Raw genomic sequence first — 22073 nt, 5'->3', positions numbered from 1 at the left:
GAAGGTGTTGCACAGTAGTATAAAACTTGGGTTATTTTAGTTTTGGAAATTAGATGCCGAAGGTATGACTGATGTTTTCAAATACATGAGGGATACATACACTTAGGAGGGAGGAAAGGAGAGGGACTGCCTTGCTAACAGAGTGCTGCCTCCAGGGAAAATGATCATTAACTGGCAATGAGAATTATTTAGTCAGGGAAGAAAGTTTCTTAAGGATCAGGGCACAGAAGTTCCAGACCTGATTTCAAGAAAGAGTAACTGAAAGATGGGGAAATATATTTTTTCAAAGGCAGCCTCATCCAGCCTGTAAGAGGGATGATGGGACCTGGATGCACACAGCAGCAAGGAGCAGGACTGCATGACGAATAGGTTTCCCTTCCACACCAGATTAAGTTCACATCTTTGTGTTTTCTAAATATCAGTCTCCTGTGCCCAGCATCCCCACACCATAGGAACGTCTGGCTGAAATCAACGAGATACCTATTGCATTAAGAGAAGGAAAAAGAGAGATTGCTCTGCTGGAGCCCAAAGAGTTTTTTTCCTTTGTTTTTTAACCAAATCTACACAATGTAGCATCAGTACGTATCCAAGTTGGGAAGGCTGTGCAACCAGCAACCTCTTAATTTTGAGGTACCTTGTGCAATTCATTGGTGTATACCAGGATGAATCCAGCATGCCAAACTGACCAGCTGACAGCAATGTATTTCACAGAAACTTTTCAAATTTCATGATTAGTTTCCCTTCTGTACTGCAAAAGAAATAATTTCTGAAAGTTCTCCAAAAAGAGAGATTGTGTAAAAAATTCATTTCTGTACTGAAACACACCCTACACGTGGGTGTTGAGAAATGGACGAGACTGAGATTTATGTTCTGGGTATTTCCATGTAAAGCAAGATGAAAACCTCTGTCCTGAATGACCTCTCACATCCCATACTAGTGCCCCATGTCCAAGGTGACAACATGAGGGAATGCTGGAATCTCTCTTTTTCCATCGCTTCCAGTGGCAATTTAATTGGAACCGAAAATATATATATATTAAAAAAAATCCAACTGGAAAAGCATATTCACAGACATACTAGTAATGCTACAAAAGCTTAGGAATTTTTTTTTTTTCATTTTGAGAAGAAATGATGGTAGGAAAGCACACAGAGGCAACATAAGATAGAGAAGTAAGGTGATGGAAGAAGGGAAAACTCAAATGTTTCTGTCAGTCTGACACTATCATATAGGAAAACATAACACCTTTCTCCACTCTCTTCAGAGCTTCGCCAGTTACCTGAATCCAAGAAGAATGGCAGTTGCAATTACAAGGGCAGAGAAGGAAAGAGCATATCCAATGGTGTATATGATGGACAAATTCAGGAGCTGTTCTTCTGGTGCATCCTGAGAGCATATAAAGGAGAAAAGTAAAGGAGAAAAATATATCAAAAAAAAAAAAAAAAAGGTGAGAGGGATTAGGCGGGAGACAGAGCTCATGGGCTTCAGTTCTTTCCTCCTAGTTGCTTTCTAACTTTTCTTAATGACACCCAGAAGTCATTCTCCTACTTTCAAGTCTAAATGCATTCATCAAATGAGTCTTCCATTTTTCCTATGTTCTAAAGAAATAAAAATTTAATCTGAATTCCCCAGCTGCTCCCAGGTGTTCAGTCAAACAGTTGGACTTCGCAGCCAGGCTAGAAAATAGATCATGTGGTATTATTTGATAATAAAGTTGGAGAAGCATAAATTAACAGACAAGCAGGTGTTAAACAGATGGCAGGAAGAACAGACACAACTCATTTCTGCAGTAAAAATGGCAAAGCTTATGTTTTCAGACTTGCACACTTTGAGCCAGTCACCTTACCGCTGTAAAGGAGGTGTTCTTTTGGCTATATTTAGAAATAAAACAAGCCAGGTCCCATTTGCTGGCTCTGAGGCAAAGTGTGCCTTGCATTCATATAACTAAATTCCTCTCTGCCCCCAGATTATCCCTCTTCTGCCTCAACTATACCACCTCCTGGGAATGGACTCATGAACTATATGTTACAGCACTGCCTGGGAGTAAATGAGCTGATGCAGGGATGCTTGCACACTCCCAACAGTCCCAGTCTCAGGCTGCATCTCTCTTTGGATTTCCTGTTGAAGATGCATCCATTTTAACCCTTGTTTGAAAGCACTGGCCAAAATCTTTAGGGAGAGAACTGTCCAAAAAGATACAGGCACATCTGAAATATAACATGGATTTGTTGCTTTGGCTCTGAGGTACACTAATGTTCTCTTATTCTGGCCCATTTCTAAGCACATATCTTTGTCTGAAGAGATTCAGGCATTTTACTTCCCTACTTGAAGCTACTGAATAGGCAACTGACTCCCAAGATTTGTACTGTACAAAGGAATATATTCCTTGTACTTCAGGAATAAGTACAGATATTCAGATGCATTTTGCACAGCTAGGAGGATTTAATGTGAACATACAAGCTGTTCTTCAGGGATTTGCTAGGTTAATGTTTTAAAATGAATGATATGAGAGCTGTCTTATGAAGAGAAAAGAAATATCTCTACAGTGTCAAAGCTCAACAAAAAGAAGCTCAGGCAAATTACTGAGACCTGACAATTTACATCTCATACACAGATCAAAACCACATCTCATACCTAAAGAAAATCACGTTATTTTATAAGGATTCACTCATAAACCCTTGGGACTGTTTTAGCTACTGTTATTATATGCAGTAAACTTATAAAAACAACCTCTTGTCTTTGTGCACAAGAGGCATAGTAAAGTAGGTAACTGGGGGCTCTATATACGTTAGCTCGAAAAGCAAACACAGCTATTCACATTTTGGGAACTGAAACCATGCATGCAGGTTTTCAAAATCCAGATCATCTCATAGAAATTTGGAGGTAGGTGCCAAATGACCAAGTGTTATCATTAGGTATCTCTCTCCTTGGTATGACCCAAAACAGCTCTGGAAGAAAGCATAATGGCAAACAAGGAAAAGTTAAATGATCAGGCTTATACTAGCTAGTATGATAATGTTCTCTGCTTGGGTACCCCAGAATGTGCTATGGACAAGGAATAAGACTGTGAATTAAAGGAAAAAGTTAAATCTTACGTATTTGGATAACTAGAAATTCTCTCTTCCCATTTCCTCCTAGCTTGCAGCCATCTATTCCTCCTGAAGAATGAGACATTGAGTTCCAGGTACTCCAGAGGACACACACCCTCTTGGGACATGGCACCTGGGAATTTCATATACTTGAACAGTTTTGGCTAGGTATGTAATAGTCTCCAGCATGCTGGGATGGAGGGTGTACACCCAATTTATACAAGGAAAAGGATCACCCTTGGAGGCTTATAGTTGTGATGGTATCACGTCATGGGAACACATGCAGGGCACTAGCTGACGCCAACGGCAGACCAAAATCCCTTGGAAATCCCTTTGCTCTCATTTATTTGATGCCAGGTGTCTCAGCTCCCTGCAGAGTATAAAGCACTAGGGCAAGAAAATAAACTGACAAGCCTAATTCCATAGCCCATGTCAAATTAAGGTTAAAAAAAAAAGCCACAAAACAAAACACTCTCCCCCAACCCACCCACCCACACAAAAGCAGGAACTGTCTCCTATCCAAAGCTGAAAAACAAATATCCTTCAGTTCAGTTCATCTTAATAGCTGCTTACAGGACTGAGAAGACAAACAGTAATTTTATCCTAGCAACATTCCACCGACAGAAAGAAAGGCAATGGAACAATACTGGATGACTTCTCTAATTTGAGTTTACCCTGTTGTGGATAAGACCTCTGTCTTCCTCAGGAGCACTACGGGGAGCGAGCCTCACTTGGCTGAGCACAGCACTTGGCCAGGCTTCCCTGCACCATGGCAAGGACCATCCAGTTTGCATCTCGTGGTTGTTACACCTACATTTGAACTCGGGCTCATCTACCTCACACATTGTCTTTGCTGAAGGGGAGATGCCTGGTGTCCTGTATTATCAGGCCCATTGAAGTGAGGCACTCATAATGAGTCAAAAGAGATTTTGTTGACAGGGCAAAAATGTGTGGGCATCAATGAATACTTTTGTCCTCTTCTGTTTGGTCCGAATCAACAGCAGCAGCCAGCGGCAGAAACTCTTACCTGGTCTGAGGCCTCGCACTCTGACAGGTTCCTCCAGGGCAGGGTCGAGTTCTCCTTCAGCAGCCACGTCCCCTCAGGGGTGCAAAACCGGTACACCTGCCCATGCAGCACTGCCAGAAAAAAGAGGGGCCACAGGGTTGGCTGGAGGGGAGCCTGAACGCAGGAAGGCAAGCTGGTGCAACTTTCCTTCCTCCCAGGAACAGGAGCAGCCTGCAACGATGTGGCTGCAAGGGCAGCGAGCGGCACATGCGCCTGGACAAACACTAACTAACAATGGTCTTAAACAGTTGCTGCTCTCTTTGTGTGTGTTTCACAACAGGTGTACATTCCAGTTCTCTGAAATATCAGAGTTTAAGACTCACAAATTTTGGAAATGTTGAGCCTCGGCTACAAAATTCACAGGGAAAAGAAAGCGCTGAAAGAGTAAAAGTGCTCTTTCTTTTCTGAAATCATGCAGAACGATGAATAGAGGAACCTCAGAGAAAGTATACTAACACTAGCTCCCCAAAATGTAAATGTGTACGCAAACACCTGTGCTATAAAACAAAGCCATAAATCTCTGCCTAAACTACCCGTGCAGTCTTTTTATTCCTTCTGTCTACATGTTTGGATAACAAAATCAGCAATAAATAAAATGCTTTTCAAAAGCAGTTAGCAGCTTGATCTTGTAAAAGCAGGAATGACAAAATGGCTCATAATAAAATTACACCAGACTGAGGCACCAAAATGGGAGTACAAGAGGTGAGGAGAACTCAACCATAGCATATAACAGGAAAAACTCTCTCTCTGGTGCTAGAAGTACTGGGGAAGCCTAACAACTCTTACTGATGTACACAAGCAACCTGGAGCTGCCCCAGTATCAATGCATAGTTAATGGTAACGGTGATGGAGGCCTTGCAAATGAAGTTCCTTGCTAATTACAGTTCTTACCCATCAAACTGACTTATTCTGGGTTATGAAGCTACACTTCAATGAGCAGTACTGGGTCAATCCCTTCACCAGGGTTGGTCTCAACCAGGACAATGTTGTGAAACAGACACTACAACATTTTATGGTATGAGGAGCTGAGTTAAAATGATTCAACTCAACATGGGTAACAAAACACCTCTGGATTCTGGCTTTTGCTCAATCCTATCTTTGCCTGTTGAAACAGCCTCCTGTTGTCAGCCCCATCATTACTTCCAGACAGAACTCTCTAGAGCGTGACTGTTCTCTTCAATTGGAAGTTCTGGCATTTAACACAAGTTCAAATATTAAAACTTATTTGAAATTGTAACAACCCAGTAAGTTATTTTCACATTAGCTGACAGCTTGTAATTTGTTCAATAATTCATTGTCAGTGGTATATTAGTAGTAGGCACTGTAAGTAAAGAATGATGTGTTAAAAATAATCTAGACTTTGATATTCTACTGGGCTGTTTCTAATGAGTATGCTAAATGGCAACCGACAACAGTTTTGATAAGCATAGTCTATTTGTTTTTGTAATTAGTGTATTGAATGCATTTTGAGATAATGTAAAAATAAAGTTATGTCTGGTGGAGGATTTTCCTTACTCTTCAGCATTTCTGTTTGCATATGTTTACACACAAACAGAAGGAGGGACTAGGCCAGTGCATGTAATATACACATTGACAGCTATTAACAATGTTAAGGATATCTCATGTGATGGAGGATAGCAAATTGGAAACCAACATTTTTTTTCCATTTAAGATTTAATGGACATCAAATTGAAGCAATCTATCTAAAAATTCTATGCAAAGACAGCTCTAGGAATCAGGAATCAACAAATATTCTATTACAGAAGCCAATGAAGTTGAAAACCAGGGAGTTAAAAGTCTGGACAGTGATAGGACTCAGAAACTCAGTCTGACTGCCAATGCAATACAACCAAGAAGTATTACAAGACAAAATTACTACGAGAACAATCTCACACAAAAACAAATTTCACTATATTCCTGAAGAGAGAAAACTTGCTAGATGAGAATTGATTTTTTTTCCCTAAACATTATCTCATATTCTCTGAAGCTGTGAAACTTTTTCTTTTTAATTATTTCTTACTGTCAAGGTCTAATTAAAATGAAAGCTTCGGCCTTGGTGTATTTATTTTTTCTCCAAATAAATCTGTGACACATTTTAATTCTATTTTTCTTTTTATTTATAACAATTCTCTTGAAATAATAAAGAGGAAAGTGTATTGTATGCTGAAGCCTGGCACCTATTGGAGAACGGAAAAGTTTAGTGAATGGAAAAGCAAATGGAACATGAAATTTGCCATCAGACAGAAAGACAAGGCAATTCCTTCAGCTATGAAGAAAAACAAATGTCAGTTATCACCATCTTATATAGATTAGATCATCTTGTAACTTAAGTATATGAATTGAATTTTTTCTAATTATGTCATGTAGCTTAAAATTAAAGCCTGAAAAGCATTCAGTTAAGGAAAAAGAATAATGACTTCCCTGAATATAAAAAAAAAAAAAGCATTTTGATTATGTTGAAGTGATTATTTTTGACTATGCTAATGGATCTTTTTGTACAAGATTTCTTTCACCAAAGAAGACCGAACACATTCTTTGATTTGATGAAAGGAGGCTAGCCCTGTTATATCGGCAAGGAGAGCTCTTGCCACATTTAGGAGTCAAGAACAAATGGGACTGAGGGCTGCTATGATCTTCTGGGTAGCAGCAAGCCAGCTGCACCAGGCTGTTCTAGCCTCATTGCTTACTGAGACAGCGATGGTCAGTGCAGGACCCAAGGCAACTAAAGATCTGTCTATATTCAGATGAGACCACCATAGATGAGACCACACGTGTGAATGGGAGAGTGTATGTATGTTTTGTCTCAGGAATCATTTATGCGAAAGAAAGTGAAGGAAAGGAAAGGAAGGGGAAGGGAACTGAGTCTTTAAGACTGCGTTAGGATTCTGGTTGGTATATGGAGAGATGCTCACAAAAGAGCTGAGAGACTATGCAAGCCATGACATAAAGAGGGTGCAGGGGTGATGTATTGGAGGCAAAATGCTACCCTCAGGAATGGGAAATCAAGTCTCTCCACTGTGGACACAGATTATTTTCAGTTGTTGCAAAACACCAATTACCTCGCATGACATTAGCGCAGGTTGACCGTAAGGACCCTGAAGGGTTTGGTGCTGGATACACACTGCACACAAGACCCTTCATCCTCTGCAGCTGGGCACATACAGCACCAGCACTGTGCAGGACCTGGGAGACAAACCCAGTCAACGGGACACTGGTGTCTTCGCATGCAACATGATCAGCTGCAGGGGTCCCCCAAAAAGGAGGGGCCACAGCCTCACGAGCCCCAGCTTCCATGCATCATGGCTGCTGCAGGGCACACCTTCAGAGCAGACCCTTCCTGGTCCCACCCAGGTTTCTCTCAGTTTCCTAAAAACACAGGGCAACCAGTCGGTGTCAACTGATCCACCTGCCAACAGGCTCCATCACGAGCTGCCACCTTCACTGCTCAGAAACATGAAAAAAGCTTTGTACATGTAACTGACAGCTCAGAAGAGATGCTACCTTAATTTGATGCCCTTCCCTGGTCGTGCCTCACTGAAGAGAGGGGCAGAGAATGGTCTCAGTGCCAGAAACGGCTTTGCTGTATCTGCAAAGTAACTGATAAAAACCCTAAGTGGAGATTTGAAATCTTGTTATTAAATGAAATTTTCATTAAAACTGATAACATACAAGCTAAATTCTCAACTTTGCTTTCACTGCTTAGTGAAAGCAGTTCCAACTAATTTCAAAGGGATCGGGTACATTTTGATCCAAGTATGACAAGTATCTTAAGGAAAGCAAATGGTTTGTATTAAAGGTACTTATGTTTATTGTTGTAAGTATATACAAATACAGTATTCTTACAACAATTTTTCATGTGGGTTTATTATGATTGCCCCTCTACACAGCTGGTCGTGGCTTTGGATAGCAGAGATGTTAGAATCATAGAATGGTTTGGGTTGGAAGGGACCTTAAAGACCTTAAAGGGGGTTCCAACCCCCTGCCCTGGGCAAGGACACCTCCCATCAGACCAGGTTGCCCAAAGCCCCATGCAGCTTGGTCTTGAACACCTCCAGGGATGGGGCATCCACAGCTTCTCTGGGCAACATGTGCCAGTGCTTCACCACTCTCATAGTAAAGAATTTCCTCCTAATATCTAATCTAAATCTACCTTTTCAAAGTTTAAAACCATTAGTCCTTGTCCTATCTTCAACCTCCTACACCGATAAAAGGACACTATGTGTACGTATCTTCTTTTTGTGTGGGCCTAATCCAATGCTCTAAAGTCAGCAAGAGTCTCTTGTCCTTTAGCCTTCATATGAAGCCTTTGCTGCAAAAGATCAGTTAATAATACATTCAGAAGCAAACCGACAACGACTTGCTAGAAGATGCCTGTGTGCCATGACAGAAGAGAGGCATGCACACAGCTTTCAGGTCAGCCATTGAGCAGTTTCAGTTTCTTGCTTGCAGGTGGTTTAGTCAGAGATGATTCACGCTTGCCCATGCCTGAATTCTGCAGTGACTCAAACCCTCTTACCTTTCATGAAGTGCAAATACCAAATGTACAACAATCAGCTTCAGTTTGAACAGATTAGCGTAATGAACAACATTTTTAGAAGGTTTGGGTGGTTACTGCCTCCTTGCTATCCTACAATAACCCTTTCCTATATCATAATGCTTTTCATTATCATACAGTCAATGTTTCAACTCACACCAATTATCACATTCTAGAATTGGCTATCATCTTCCGCAACAAAAATAAATAAAAGCTACAGCTACCGTATGGGGAATATGATTTTATTTAACTTGTAAATTAATGCATTCACTGACAAAATTGCACAACCTTTGGAACAGGAGCTTAATGAAGCCAGTTTATTTGAACAGTGTCAATCACACCTCATTAAAATTACATGTTAAAATATGGATTGATGCCTAAAACTCAAACAGGCTCTGTAGACTGATAAGACAGAAAGGAGAGGCCAAGAGTTAGCACTGAAGTTAATATCATCATCTACCTTCCTCTCTGAAGGGTTTGCAAATCAAATTAAACATAATGTCTAGCTAAACACTTTTACACATGGGGGAAATACATTATCACATGGCAGAAGGTTCACAAACATTTCCTTACTAGAAATAAAAACAAATTAAATGATTTCTCTGCTTAAAACAACCAACCTGGTCTGCCTTTTATAACATCAGTGTGTCAAGGTCGGTGTGAGATTACTCACCTAACTGTCCCTGAGGATAAACTGGAACATTATTCATTTTAAAAACAAATTACAGCATGTCCTATCCAATCACATTTATTCAGGCAGAGAGAAAAGAGATTGGAAAAAGGACAAGAGACCAAGAGTTTCACCTAGCTGCTGTGTATCAAGTGTTATAGAACCCTCCTCTGTTAATAGCTCTTCTCTATTTCAAGCAGGAGTAAATGTTTAGGAGAAGATAACAATTTTCTCCATAAAACAGGGACTCTGCAGTATATGAGCACCAAAAGTCTTCCAGCAGACTGGTTTGTTCTTGAAGTGAGAGAAATGCCCTTTGATGGGGACAGCAGTTTACCTGAACGTAGGAGTCTGCACCTCCCAACAGCCCTGTTCAGTTCTCAAAGGATGTGACCTGTGCATTACTCACCTTGACGGAGTCACTGTTACCTAAAAAAGTTGTCGTGTGTCATGTAGGCACACATGTACAAGACATACCTTGGCATCTTGTACAGCAAACACATCCTAAAACCAAGATTCATGCACTTGCCTGTGAGCATACAGCTGGAAATACGACACGAAGGAGCAGCCTGAACACAAAGCCTCTAGGGAGCAGGAGGAGCTCCAGCCTACACTACTGTCCAAGAACCACATTCATCTAAATGCCCATTTATGCTGGGCTCGCTGCCACAACGTCTGAAATTATATTACCTCAACAAGCAGTTTAACTACAAGTACTTTATTTAGTACCCCTTCCCACTCCTCCTCCTCCCTCAGAGTATTAGTCATCCCAACTTCTTCGTTTCAGTGATGATAAAGCAATGACAAACAGATATGTCTTGCATTTTCTCTTGGAGGCAGAAAGCTGGTGGTCACTTCAAGTTCTTGCAGCAGGAAGAAACTCATTTTCAATTATATTCTACAGTTCGGGTAAGTGGGGAAACAGACCTGAATATAACATCGCTAGCTCCTAACCCAAGAGACCCAAGAACCCCTCCAGCCTCTTTCAGTGTAAATGTAATATAATAAATAAAATAAAATAAAATAAAAATACTGCAATGAAAAGAGAGAGTCATGTACCCACCATGCTTCCAAGAGATGGATGCAAGCTTACACAGACCTAACAGGTACCTCTAAATGCTGCAAGGGGACATCCAATTAAGCAAGTGCAGGCTATGCCACAGACTGCACAAGCCCACCCTGCATGCCCAGTAAGTCCTCAGTGCCTGAATCTTGTGCTGTGCTACCAAAAGTGAAGAATCAGAGACTCTGCTCATGGATGTGATGTCTTGCATCACCCAAGGGACACTGCCTGCACATAAATTCTCATTTAAAAATATTCAATTTGGAATTATATTAATGTTACAAAATTAATCATTCAGAATTAGGAAATGCTAAGCTAAACCTACTTATACATTTTTAAATTCCAGACAATAAAACTGTTTCTACGTATGCAGTCATACTTTTTTTTTTCAGAATCCACTGATACCCTCTCCCCCTTCCCCCTTTTTTTCTTCAGGGTGAAGAATAGAGGGGGGTCATTTAACAGATTAGTCCTCTTTACCACTGTGAGACATCAAGTTGTATTTAAACGTACTGCCAACAATTTCAATGTTTTCTTAGACCACCAATTCAGCTTCCCAACGAACACAGAGTGCTAGTTTCTCATATTTGTTCCCAGAGTTCCAAAAATGAAATGCATATTCTAGTCATATATAAAAGCCAGATTTATACAACAAAGAAAATTATGCAGCCACAAAATCTGTTCTGCATGGACATTCAGTTCTCTTAGTGAAGAGATCATCCTTGCCAGCTCTGCAACATCTTGCCTCACTCAACATAAACTCTCACAGTTAATGAGGAAATGATCTTTCAGAGAAGAGTTCTCTTTACTGCATATCTCACAAACAGATCCATTCTGTATAGTGAAGGAACAAGAAATCTGTGGAGAAGTGATGGAATATAGCTTCATAATTAAAAACTATTTCCATACTGGTTGCCAATAAATGTTGTGTGAACAAAGTAGACCACACTAAATCATAAAGTATTCATTAAGTTGTAACCCTATATATCATTAGGTAGGAGTTAATATCTTAAAAAAACAAACAAATAAACCATACCATCCTGAAAAACAATACAGACTATTACCCTAAAAGCAATTATACTCTCTAAGCATTTCAGCTGAGTAACTTGTATTGAGAAAGAGCTGTATTGACTATGCAAGACCACACTGAAACCAAACATATCCTTTTGAAATATACTTTAAAAACCAAGTCATAAAAACGCACGCATGTATGTGTGCATTAGGTTTAATAATGGAGAGTGTTTATGAACTATAAAAGATATATGAATTAACGTAATAAAGGAAGGCTGTTTATGAAAAACAAATCTTTATGATAATGGTACAGCTTTGTGAAGGTTTGGTAAGATACCAAAAAGCACTATTAAAAGTTTTTCTCAGAATAAATAAAAGTGGGTTGAAATAAATTTATTGCACCAACAAACGTGATTGGAAGTTTAATGCATAATAAACTTGTAAAAACACTGCTAAGAGGTTCTGCGTTTTAAAGTTATTGGATCAGTAAGTTAATGTAATTAATAGAAGACATCTCATTAAAGTATGTCAAAGCAAAAAAAAAAAAGATGCAATAAAAAGTTTTCTTAAAAGGCTGTAAGACAAAACTGAAGGTTTTGCAGAGCAGAGATTCATTTTACTATGCCCATGCTCCAAGAATTTATAAAAATAAGAAAAACTAGCAAACAAAACTTGCATACAGTGAAAGAAAAACAGGCTGAAAGAAAAGAAAACAACTAGGCAAGTCATTAGCATGATGTGTGGTGAGCAAGAAGAAGCAATTTTGAGAAAAACCAACAGATAACTAGTATGTTAAATACGCATAGCTAGGAGGGAAAGGTGAGTAGGCGTGCAAGTAAACAGTTGTTTGATGACGCTGCTGAGCAAAACAAGAAGCTCCAGAAGACACAGGCTGAAACCAGTGCCAGGCACTGCAAACAAGGTGCCGATTCTTGTCAATAGGACAATCACCGGTATTTAATTATCCTCAAAAACAACAGCATAAGCTAGGATTATTGAATTGCTGGCTTTCACCTCTCAATGGACATTGATAAAGACAAACAAACAAAAAAAAGGAATCCAAACCATCAAACTTCATTTAGAGACAACTATAATTCCACAGGTATTACCCACTACCTACAGGAAGCAAAGGAACTGGATATTTCAAAGCAGAACAAATAAAATGAAGCATCTTGTGCATTTCAAAGAGTGGAGAGATTTTTATTTAACATGCTGTCCACTCTCACATTGGTTAAAGGTTTATTACCTCTGTATAACTGAGCCTGAAGCTGTAAAGAAAAACTGTATCAACTGGTAAAAGCTTGCTTTCCTATGGAAATAGCTCTTACACTTTCTGTAGACCTGGAGTTATATAGATGCAGGCTGTGTGACCATTATAGGAGGTAGTACAATGCAAAACAAACAAACAAAACAAAACACAATCAACTAGTTCAGGTATATGAATAAACATAACCCTTGATTTTACAGCTCAGGACACTGCCCCGTGTCATCAAAATATTCACACATTTTGCCATTGGGTTTCTCTGTTACACAACATGGGGATACTGATGTTGATTTCCAGACTCTGTAGCAGACATACCCTAACACTAACACTAGTCTGCCTTCCTTCCCAGCCCTCTTCCTCTTCTCTCTGCCTCCTTTGTCCATCTCCTTTTAGCTGCTGTCACACCATTCCTCTTTCTCCCCCACTTGCATTCCCCTATTCCTCTCCTTGATTCTCCTCTTCTGCTTTATTCCTCCAACCCTCCCTACTGCTGCAATGCTTACTCTTGCAGTACCGATCAGCACACCTGTTGCTGACCCTCTCCCTTCATTCTGCATTTTCCTGTTCCTCTCAACTCTTACTTTGACTTCTTGTTCTCCGAAAACACTGGAGATAAATAAAATGGCACACTGACACCAGCCTCTCTCCTCCTATCTTTTCCCACATCTCCTTTCTCATCAACCTGTTCCTTAACCCTCCTCATCATACCCAAGCAGCTCCTCCTACCCCAGCCAAGCAGTGAAGAGGAATGCAATCAAGAAACTCCTTTGCTTTCCATTCTAGAGCCTACTGTGGCCAGAAGGACATGAGAAGTCTATTCTGTTGTGTTGAATCTCATTCAAGCAAAGTTTTGCAAAAACTTTTTACTAAAACCAAGCTTTTAAGGGAAAAAGCAAATAAGCAAAGCAAAACAAAAAAAGTACCAAGTGATTTCATTATAGAAACCACCATCACTCCTGTCAACATTTACTGGAGGTCATTAAAGCTGTGGCATTACGTCTGGATTTACCTTTCCTTTACAACTAATCTATATATCAATCTCTCTATTCCAAAGTTGAGATCTACCCTGATCTAAAAATTGGGAATTCTTACACCATTCCATTAGTAATCTTCCTTAAGTTTCGTATTCCATTTTTATTTCCACTATATTTTCATTGCTTGAAAAGTATTTGGATGGACATACAATCTTTTTGACTTAAATTTTTATTTTCCTGCCAAGGTGCAATCCTTTCTTGGAGTATCCACTGCTAATGCTACCTCACATTTTTAAAAGCTTAGAGAGGCTCACTGTCATTCATTATCCACATAACACCAATATTTTCCACATTTTTGCCCATGCTTCGGTTCTGTTTAAAGGAAATTGTTGATACCCTGCTTCATTAAGCTCCAGGTTTCGCGTGTGGAAGCCAGTTTTTTGCTTTCAGAGGAAGTAGGCTGATGAGCGCTTGATCCTTCTCTTGTCTATTTCACTTCTGCTTTTTCCAATTGTCAGAAAGTAAATTAGTTCCAGAAAGGTCAAATGAATCTGGCCAGACACCAGACACCACTATCATTATTATTGTCATTGAACTATTCAAGTACCCAGGTTCTCTCATAAACATGCCGTCCAGAAAAACTTCATTCTTATTCACGGAAAATTTAAAGTGATGTATGGGAATACTAACAGTTAACATTTGGAGCATGCTTGAGGAGGATTTGGTGTCCTTTCAAAATTCATAGCAGGGACCAGGGTCTCTGCGGGAAAATCTAGTCTACCACAGAAAACTCTCAAGGGGAAAGTTACCAGCAAGACATTCAAATGGAAAAGGGTAATACAGCAAATAAATACAACTGTGTACATAATTAACAAGTGCAACCATTGTATAGCTTAGAACATTTTCAAGTTAAAAGCTGCGTTTGTGAATTTGGCGTGAAAGGAAGGATGTTCTATAATTAAACTACTCACATGCAGACACCTTTTAAGTCAGTCCACATTTTTGCTTGACTACTTTGCCAAACAAAAATATGAAAAAATACAGAGTTAATAACTTAAAGAGGCAGACAGCATGATTCTCCTCTACATAAGATATTTACATTTGTAGATATTTAAGCAGATTGAACTACATAAGCATCTTCACCTGAATTCAGCTAAGGTTCTTGGGACAAGCAAGTAGCCATTCAAGTTCACTACACGTAATATATTTGCTATGTGAGAGAACACGTACAGATTGGATGTAAGGTGAGCATTTCCCACCACACAACGGTGAAGTGCCAGGAATCACAGAAAAAGGAGGCTGTAGGTCACATGGCTCATCTAGCAAGATGTTCTCAACCTATCCAGGTAAGATCAGGCATTCATGGTTTATCCCATTTTTGTGGCTTGAAAAAAAAAAAAAAAATCAATACTTTGACTAATTAGCAATGTTTAAGTAAACCAGAAAGATAATAACCTGTTCTCAGCATGGCATGTAATTACTTAGCATACATAAGGACCTGTTTGCAGTTAGATCAGCTAGGGGCAACTTCTCAGGCAAATACAGAATAAGGCTCAGCTATGCACAGGTATGCCTTGATATCCTTGACATTTGATACATCTCAAGCAATTACTTTAACAAAACAAAAACATTATACAGTTATAAGCAATAAATAAATAAATAATAATAATAAAATGCTGGAAAACATGCAGTTTCCTGCCAGCTACTTTGTGTCCCGCAGATGCAGTCACACCTACAGCAAGGGTGTCCAGCCTTTATGTTCAGTTCAGCAGTGCAGAAAAGCACATTCTTCTTAGAGAACCTCAGCTGACCAGGCCTGCACCTGCCACACGAACAACATGCAGCTGTCCCTGTTTTCTGACAGGTGCACTTCAACATTCAGCGATATCAAAAGTCTCCTTCTGTCCCCATCACACATTTGAAGAGGGACACACATGTTTTAGATGTGGCAGAAGAGGAATTAGAGTGTATACCTTTTCACAGTCCCTAAACGAAGTCTCATAACTCATCCCAGCTGAAAGTTCATGCTCAATTGCACGTACCTCAATCTGAAGTTAAACAGCAATTTATTTAAAAATAAACTTCATATTTTTAAACAAATAAAATGTAGAATGGCATTGCCACACAGTACACAACAGACGCATGTTAATAATATCTATCTGTTAATGATTTTTAAAATTATTTTTCCCAACAGTCCCTATATCTACCCTTGAGATGAGCAGCATATGTCCTAGAGTTTTCTGGTTTACTACCAGATGGAGACTAGCAAACAGAAACAGAGGTGAACTTGAAAGACTTTTTTTTTTTTTAATTTAGCAAACTGAGATTGCCAATTAGCTTGAGACAGTTTTTACTGCAAGAAAGGAAGTATAAATTTTGAATTGCTTAAGGGTTAGCAAATTCAGAGCAGCATCTTTTTCACTGAAAAAAGGTCACACCCCTTTCCAGCATTATGGAGAGCTTTCTGGAAACTTGGTTTTATTGGAGCAAAGAAGAGAAGAAATGTAATAAATGTCTAATCATCTTTACTGTACCCAATATTTGAAGTGAAATTTATTTCCTTCTACGTTAAAAGACAAACAGGCAGTTTAGCTATATGCTCATGTAGCTATCTGCTAACTATCTTGATTGTAAAAATATCTCGAACTAGGAAACAGCATGATTAAACAAAAAGTAAGGGAGATTAAACCAGACAAGGTTTAATCTGGTCCCTTGAACCAAATGTTCAAGCCATGAACATATACTGCAAAAACTGTCTAAAGGAAATCTCTCACACAAACTCCTCCTTCCTCAGTTGTACAGCTTTCTGCAGACCCCTCTAGAAAGCAATATATATGGTTTCCTTTTGTCTGCCTTGCACAAACGACAGCCGTGTGTCACTCCCCCAGCATCATTACCAGTGTGAGATCTCACAGACAAAAGCAAGCATAATTTTTCATTCTGCTTCTTGTTTAGGGCACTGTGGCACTTCGATCCCAAGCTCCCCCTGAGTTTGAACAGCACCCAAACACAGGCACCCCAGGGAAAAGGACCAGGGTAGAGGTTTCACTTGTGCAGCACAGCAGCAACAAGGCTCCTCTTTCCTTTTTCAGCCCTTCTCCTAAGTGGCCCCAAGATCCACAGGTGAATCCCTCAGTTTCCAAACAAAATACTTTTCAAGTCTTATTTTTCTAATGCTCATGAAGCAGGGAATGGGATCTGCAGTATTGCTGTGCATGATGCTATTATAACTGTGTAAGAAGATAAGACATCACAAAGGAGGGAAGTATTAGGACTTGCTGCATTCGTTATTTAAAAGTAGTAGCCAGGACTAAGATAGACACTAGTGCAGGTTTGGGATTGTGCAGGCAATACCCATCATCATTGCTGTACCAGAAGAAGTGTTGCCTATACCTCCCAGCCCTTCCTGTAAAAGTGTAACAGGCCTCATGGTTGGACCGGTAACTTATGGCACATGGCAGTTCTGAGGCAATGCCCCATTTCCACCCAAAGCCTCATGCACAGCCTGCACTTACCTAAAGACACACCAAGAAAAGCAGTTCCGTCACCAGAGAGGGAATGGTGAGTGCTGGAGAAACAGCCTCAGACGTAAGTTAAGGGAGGGAGGGAAACCGGAAAGAGCTGACCTGGATGTGTCCTAGCACCTAAAGGTACTCGGAGCAGCAAACCAGTCTCTGGTCTCCTATACACAATGATTCTGAGGCCCAGAGCCTGGGCACCTAAACCAACTCACCAACAACATATTTGTTGTCACAGCTCTAAGCGAAGCTCGGTTCATGAAATCTTTGTGACTGGGTAAAGCTATTGTGCAAAGTACAGCTGTCCTCTGACTGTGGCCCTACTAGCCAGAGGCAGACACAAGGTTACTACCAGAGATCTTCCAGTGTTCCTGCTAGGTTATTCTTCTGCCAGAGAGACTTTTAGCTCTTTCATGGCACAGACTGAAAAGCTATGCTGTTTACAAGGCTCCCTAAGGTGTACTTTGCCTGATCTTCTGGGAGAACAGAGGAGTAGGTAACACCATTGCAACACATAATGTAGTAAAGGGAAGATAACATAGAAATAAAAGTGAATTATGGGAGAGAAGTGATTCAAACAGAGGTTAATGACAACAGAAGATATTAGTTAAAAGGAAAGGATTACAAACTAAGAGAAAGGTGGATCTACAGAGCGCATGGGAATTAGAAAGCATCGAGGCCACATGGTCAATGCCAGTTAAAAGTATACGAGCTATTTGGTCCTTTCTCTGGCACAAGAAAAGTTCAGAATTTAATGAAAGGTTGGTGACTCAGTAGTGTTCCAATAGCTCCTGTGTGGTCATGCTGGTGAACTTCATAGTACTACAGACAAATTATTAGCTCTTACGTCTCCATCAAAGGTTGAAGAACATCCAACGGATACCTGGGGCACTGATTCTGGTTTAATTTTCTCCAAAGAAACACACCCCACAACTGCTCAAACTGAACTTGGTCACAACAGGACAAAAGTAGGACCATTGTTGATTCAAAATCCACTTGTGCCAGACCAAAATACCAATACAGATACCGCCCAGCAGTTAAGACAATTCAGGTGTGAGATGTCTCATAACAAGAGACATTTTCTAAACAAAACACCCAAAAAGATGAGAAGATTTTGAGCAGAGATCTGAATAACATTTGTTAATGAATTTTTTTTAATGGGCACTAGTCACCTGCATGTATACTGATTCATATCTACAGCATCTTTAATCTTGCATTTCAATATAGGTTACCTGAGGTTTAAGTTTCCATACAGTCAATACCCACACATACATTCACCACCTCACCTATCCAACTAAAGGTAAATTAGTAATATTTGCTACTGCTATGGTACTAAGCTACACCTGTGTTACACAAGTTTATGGGCAGCCTTTGTGCAGCCCAGGGCATATAGGAGCAACTGATGTGTCTACGGTTCACAAAACTCTTGTCTGAAACTAGTACCCCTGGAAGGTTTTTTAATTAAGAAGGATTTAGTACTATTATACAATAATATATCAGAACCCCAAAGGAGGCATAATTGTAAAATGAATTGTGCAGTTCCAAGGTTTCCAAATCCACACAGTGTTATTGGCAGCTAGCCTTCAATTACAGAAAGGTAACAAGAAAAAGCACACAGCCACTGACAGCAAGTTGAGGTGCCCTCCATCCCTTAAAGGAATACTGCTCCCCTGGGAGCTTTGGACTTTGAGACAGCCACAGCCCAAGCATAACTTGGCAATCTTGATGACTACAATGTGGATAGTAAGATGTGCAAATTTTACCCAATTAAACTTCAGTGGTAGCAGAAACTGAATAGACTTTTCAGGTTTTCATTAAAGGCAAGATTTGGCCCAAGACAAATGCACATATGGGAAAAAAAAGTTTTGACCACGGCAGCCAGAAGTGCGTGAAATTTAGTTTCAAGAAGCTTTGGATATGGTCCAAAATCTGTGCTGGAAACTTCACAGAACAAATCCTTTTAGCTACTGCTACTTTTACCCTCCTGCTACTTCAGCATCTCCCCATGATGACCTGCCCAACAGCAGGAGTTGCGTAAGCACAAATAGAAGCAAAACAAAGATCTGGAGTGAAATAGCCCACACAGGTATGAAATTGCTCTAAAGTCTACTGTTTCAAAGACACATAAGCAGGTTATTAGAAGTGCAAATATAATCTTGTCTTACCAAAAGCTTTTCTGGTGGAGGAGGGGAACATTACGCATAGATAAAGATAAAGCTTTAGAATTTCACCTCCGGAGGCCTGAACAGAATACTGTTTGACTGCAGGTAGCTTTCCCTCCACCTTCTGTTATCCCCAATGTCCCTGCTCCTCATTGTTCCAAAGGGCTTCTCCACAACACACAGACTATTTCGTATGGCTCTAGAGGAACATGGGACTTATGAACTCCTAGTCTGTAGTCACAGCCCAGCAGTAACTGGGCTCCTCTTCTACTATACCACCAAACTGTGCCGTGAGAAACATTAGCCACCTACTTTTCATTCCAGTGACAATAGTTTAATCTGCATTGAAACAGAAGCTACTCTAAACCTCAGTTCTTTCGGCTTCAGTACAATATTGAGTATATAGATACCTTTAATATCCCTATTTCACAATTCCTTGGTGAGTTAGAGCAATACTATAACTACCAATTTACTTGAAGTAGATAAATGCTAATACAATTGCAATCACATCAGTCAGGAAACTGACCTGCATGGGAAAACATGACTCAAAGACTGAGGGAAAAAGCCCACAACATTTCATTTGGGTAGAATTCCCAATCCAGTTTGCTGCACAGCCACACAAATAGATGAGTTTGTTTAGCAACTAGATGTACAAAATAAAGTAGTGAAGCACCACTGGAAAAACATGTAGCATATACAGGTCACATCCTAAAAGTTCATTAACAACTCAATGCCCAGGATTTCACTGGGAGCTACAAAATGAATTCCTATAAGGATTCAGATTTAATTTACTTGCCTGTCACAAAGCAAGCCCATAGCAGTACAGGGGTACATGGGTTCAAGCATAAAATCTTGGTCTAATGTTGCGATCTTTCTTCTGTCCTATCATCACCAACATATTCTGAGCCTTCTGAGTCCATCCTTGCAGGCACTGTGCCAGTACTGAATTTGGCAGGGATGCTGACACACACACTGGGTAACACAACAGGAAAAAGTCAGGCTCAGCACTTCTAAATAGATCTGACACACAAGTGGGACAGTATTGATTTTCTCTGCTGTGTTTTATAGGCTGCCTTTACAAGCAACACTTTCAAAAAGGAGCAGAAGACAAAAGCTGTAATCACAAAGTGAGTGATGCTGTGAGACAAAACCTTGCAACTGCAGGCATTGCTTAGCACAACAGAAATGCAGGCCCATCGTCCATGGGTTTGTCTTTAGAAAGACTGGTCTTGAGTCTCTGTATGCAAACAAGTCTGAATGGATACAGAGGTCTGAAAATAACTTTTTTTTTCCCTCTAGTCTTTCATTAAGCAGATTCCCCCCCTACCTATGATTGCTTTTCTATCTTGAGATTAACAAGCAATCTGAAGACCACGTCTGAACAAAGGATTACTGCTGAACCCACCCCCACAAAGCAGGCAGTGATTCAGAAGCTGCCACACTTACTAAGCAAGAGGAAAGTTGAACCTTGGAGAGCAGCTCTGTGGCAGCAGGTAGAGACGAGAACCTGCTAATATCATGGAGGGCTGTACTAGTGACACAGCACATCCGCTAGAGTAGGTAAAAAAAATATTCTCCAAATCATTTGCAGCTTGCAACCCTGTTGGGCAACCTGCTGAGCTGCATCTGTTGTTGAGGTTTGCAGAATGGTAATCTCAAGACTGACAACCACTAGGACAAGATAAAGAGTGGAACAGGAACAAGAACAAAAGCTGTTAAAGGACAAGGTTTGCAAAATTTGTAATTGATCAAGGAGAGCTCCAGCATTACAAACTTCCCATGTGAATTCTTCTCCCCACCTCCTACTCTGGCTCATACCAATGGAAATTTTTAACACTTGACAGTAAATAAGTACAGAATCTCATCATAAAAAATTCAACAGAAAGAATCACAGAATAACCAACATTGGAAGGGGCCTCTGGAGATCTCATAGCATGACCCCTTGCTCACAGCAGGATGAATTAGAGCAGGCTGCTCAGGGCCACATCCAGTCAGGCTTGGACTGTCTCCAAGGTTACAATCCAATATCTCTCTGTCTCAGTGTTTGACTGAGTGGTCAGTAAAATAATTATGTTTAAAGGAAATTTCCTGTATTTCAATTTGTGCTCATACAAACTGATAAGATTTCTGCACACACACCCCAGAGCCTTCTCCAGGATGAAGAATCTGAGCTCTCTCAACCTCTACTCATACGAGAGACATTTCAACCCATAATCACCTTCACGTCCAACTGCTGGACTCACCTCAGTATGTCCATGTCTCCTCCATAATGTGGAATCCAGAACTGCACAAAGCACTCCAGCTGTGTCTCATCCCCTAGAGCTGAGGGGATAGAACACCCTCCTCAAACAGTCAGTGGTGGTCTTCCTAACAGAGCCCAGGAAGCTGTCGGCCCTCTTTGCCTCAAGGGCACATTGATGGCGTACGTCCAGTTTGGTGTTCACCAAGACCTCCAGGGCCATTTCTGCAGATCTGCTTTCCAGACAGTGCATGCAGTTATTCCTCGTGCCTGAAGAAGGACTTTGCACTTCCTTTAGTGGAACTTCACAGGATTCCTGTCAGCACATTTTTCCAGACTCTCCAGGTCCTTGTGAATAGCAGCACAGTCATGTGGTGCATCAGACACTCCCTCACAGTTTTGTCATCTGCAAACTTTCTGAAGGTGCATTCAGTTCCATCATCCAGATCATTAATAGAGATGTTAAACAGTATTGGCCCTACTCAG

At 40.3% G+C, this 22073-nt stretch overlaps 1 protein-coding gene across 1 annotated transcript in view; it reads right to left on the bottom strand.

The window, feature by feature from the left end:
* GLP1R (glucagon like peptide 1 receptor) overlaps positions 1-22073 on the bottom strand; it is an 89598-nt gene that overhangs the window by 30337 nt on the left and 37188 nt on the right. Inside the window, exons 4-5 of the mRNA XM_040552669.1 lie at positions 4114-4223; positions 1277-1383 (exon numbers count right to left, since the gene is read on the bottom strand). Of these exons, the coding sequence (XP_040408603.1) occupies positions 1277-1383; positions 4114-4223 (217 nt within the window). The remainder of the gene's footprint in view (positions 1-1276; positions 1384-4113; positions 4224-22073) is intronic.

Source organism: Cygnus olor, chromosome 3 (genome assembly GCF_009769625.2).
Source record: "Cygnus olor isolate bCygOlo1 chromosome 3, bCygOlo1.pri.v2, whole genome shotgun sequence".
NCBI lineage: Eukaryota > Metazoa > Chordata > Aves > Anseriformes > Anatidae > Cygnus > Cygnus olor.
Note: the sequence above shows the minus strand (reverse complement) of the source record. Positions and strands in the feature narration are given on the sequence as shown.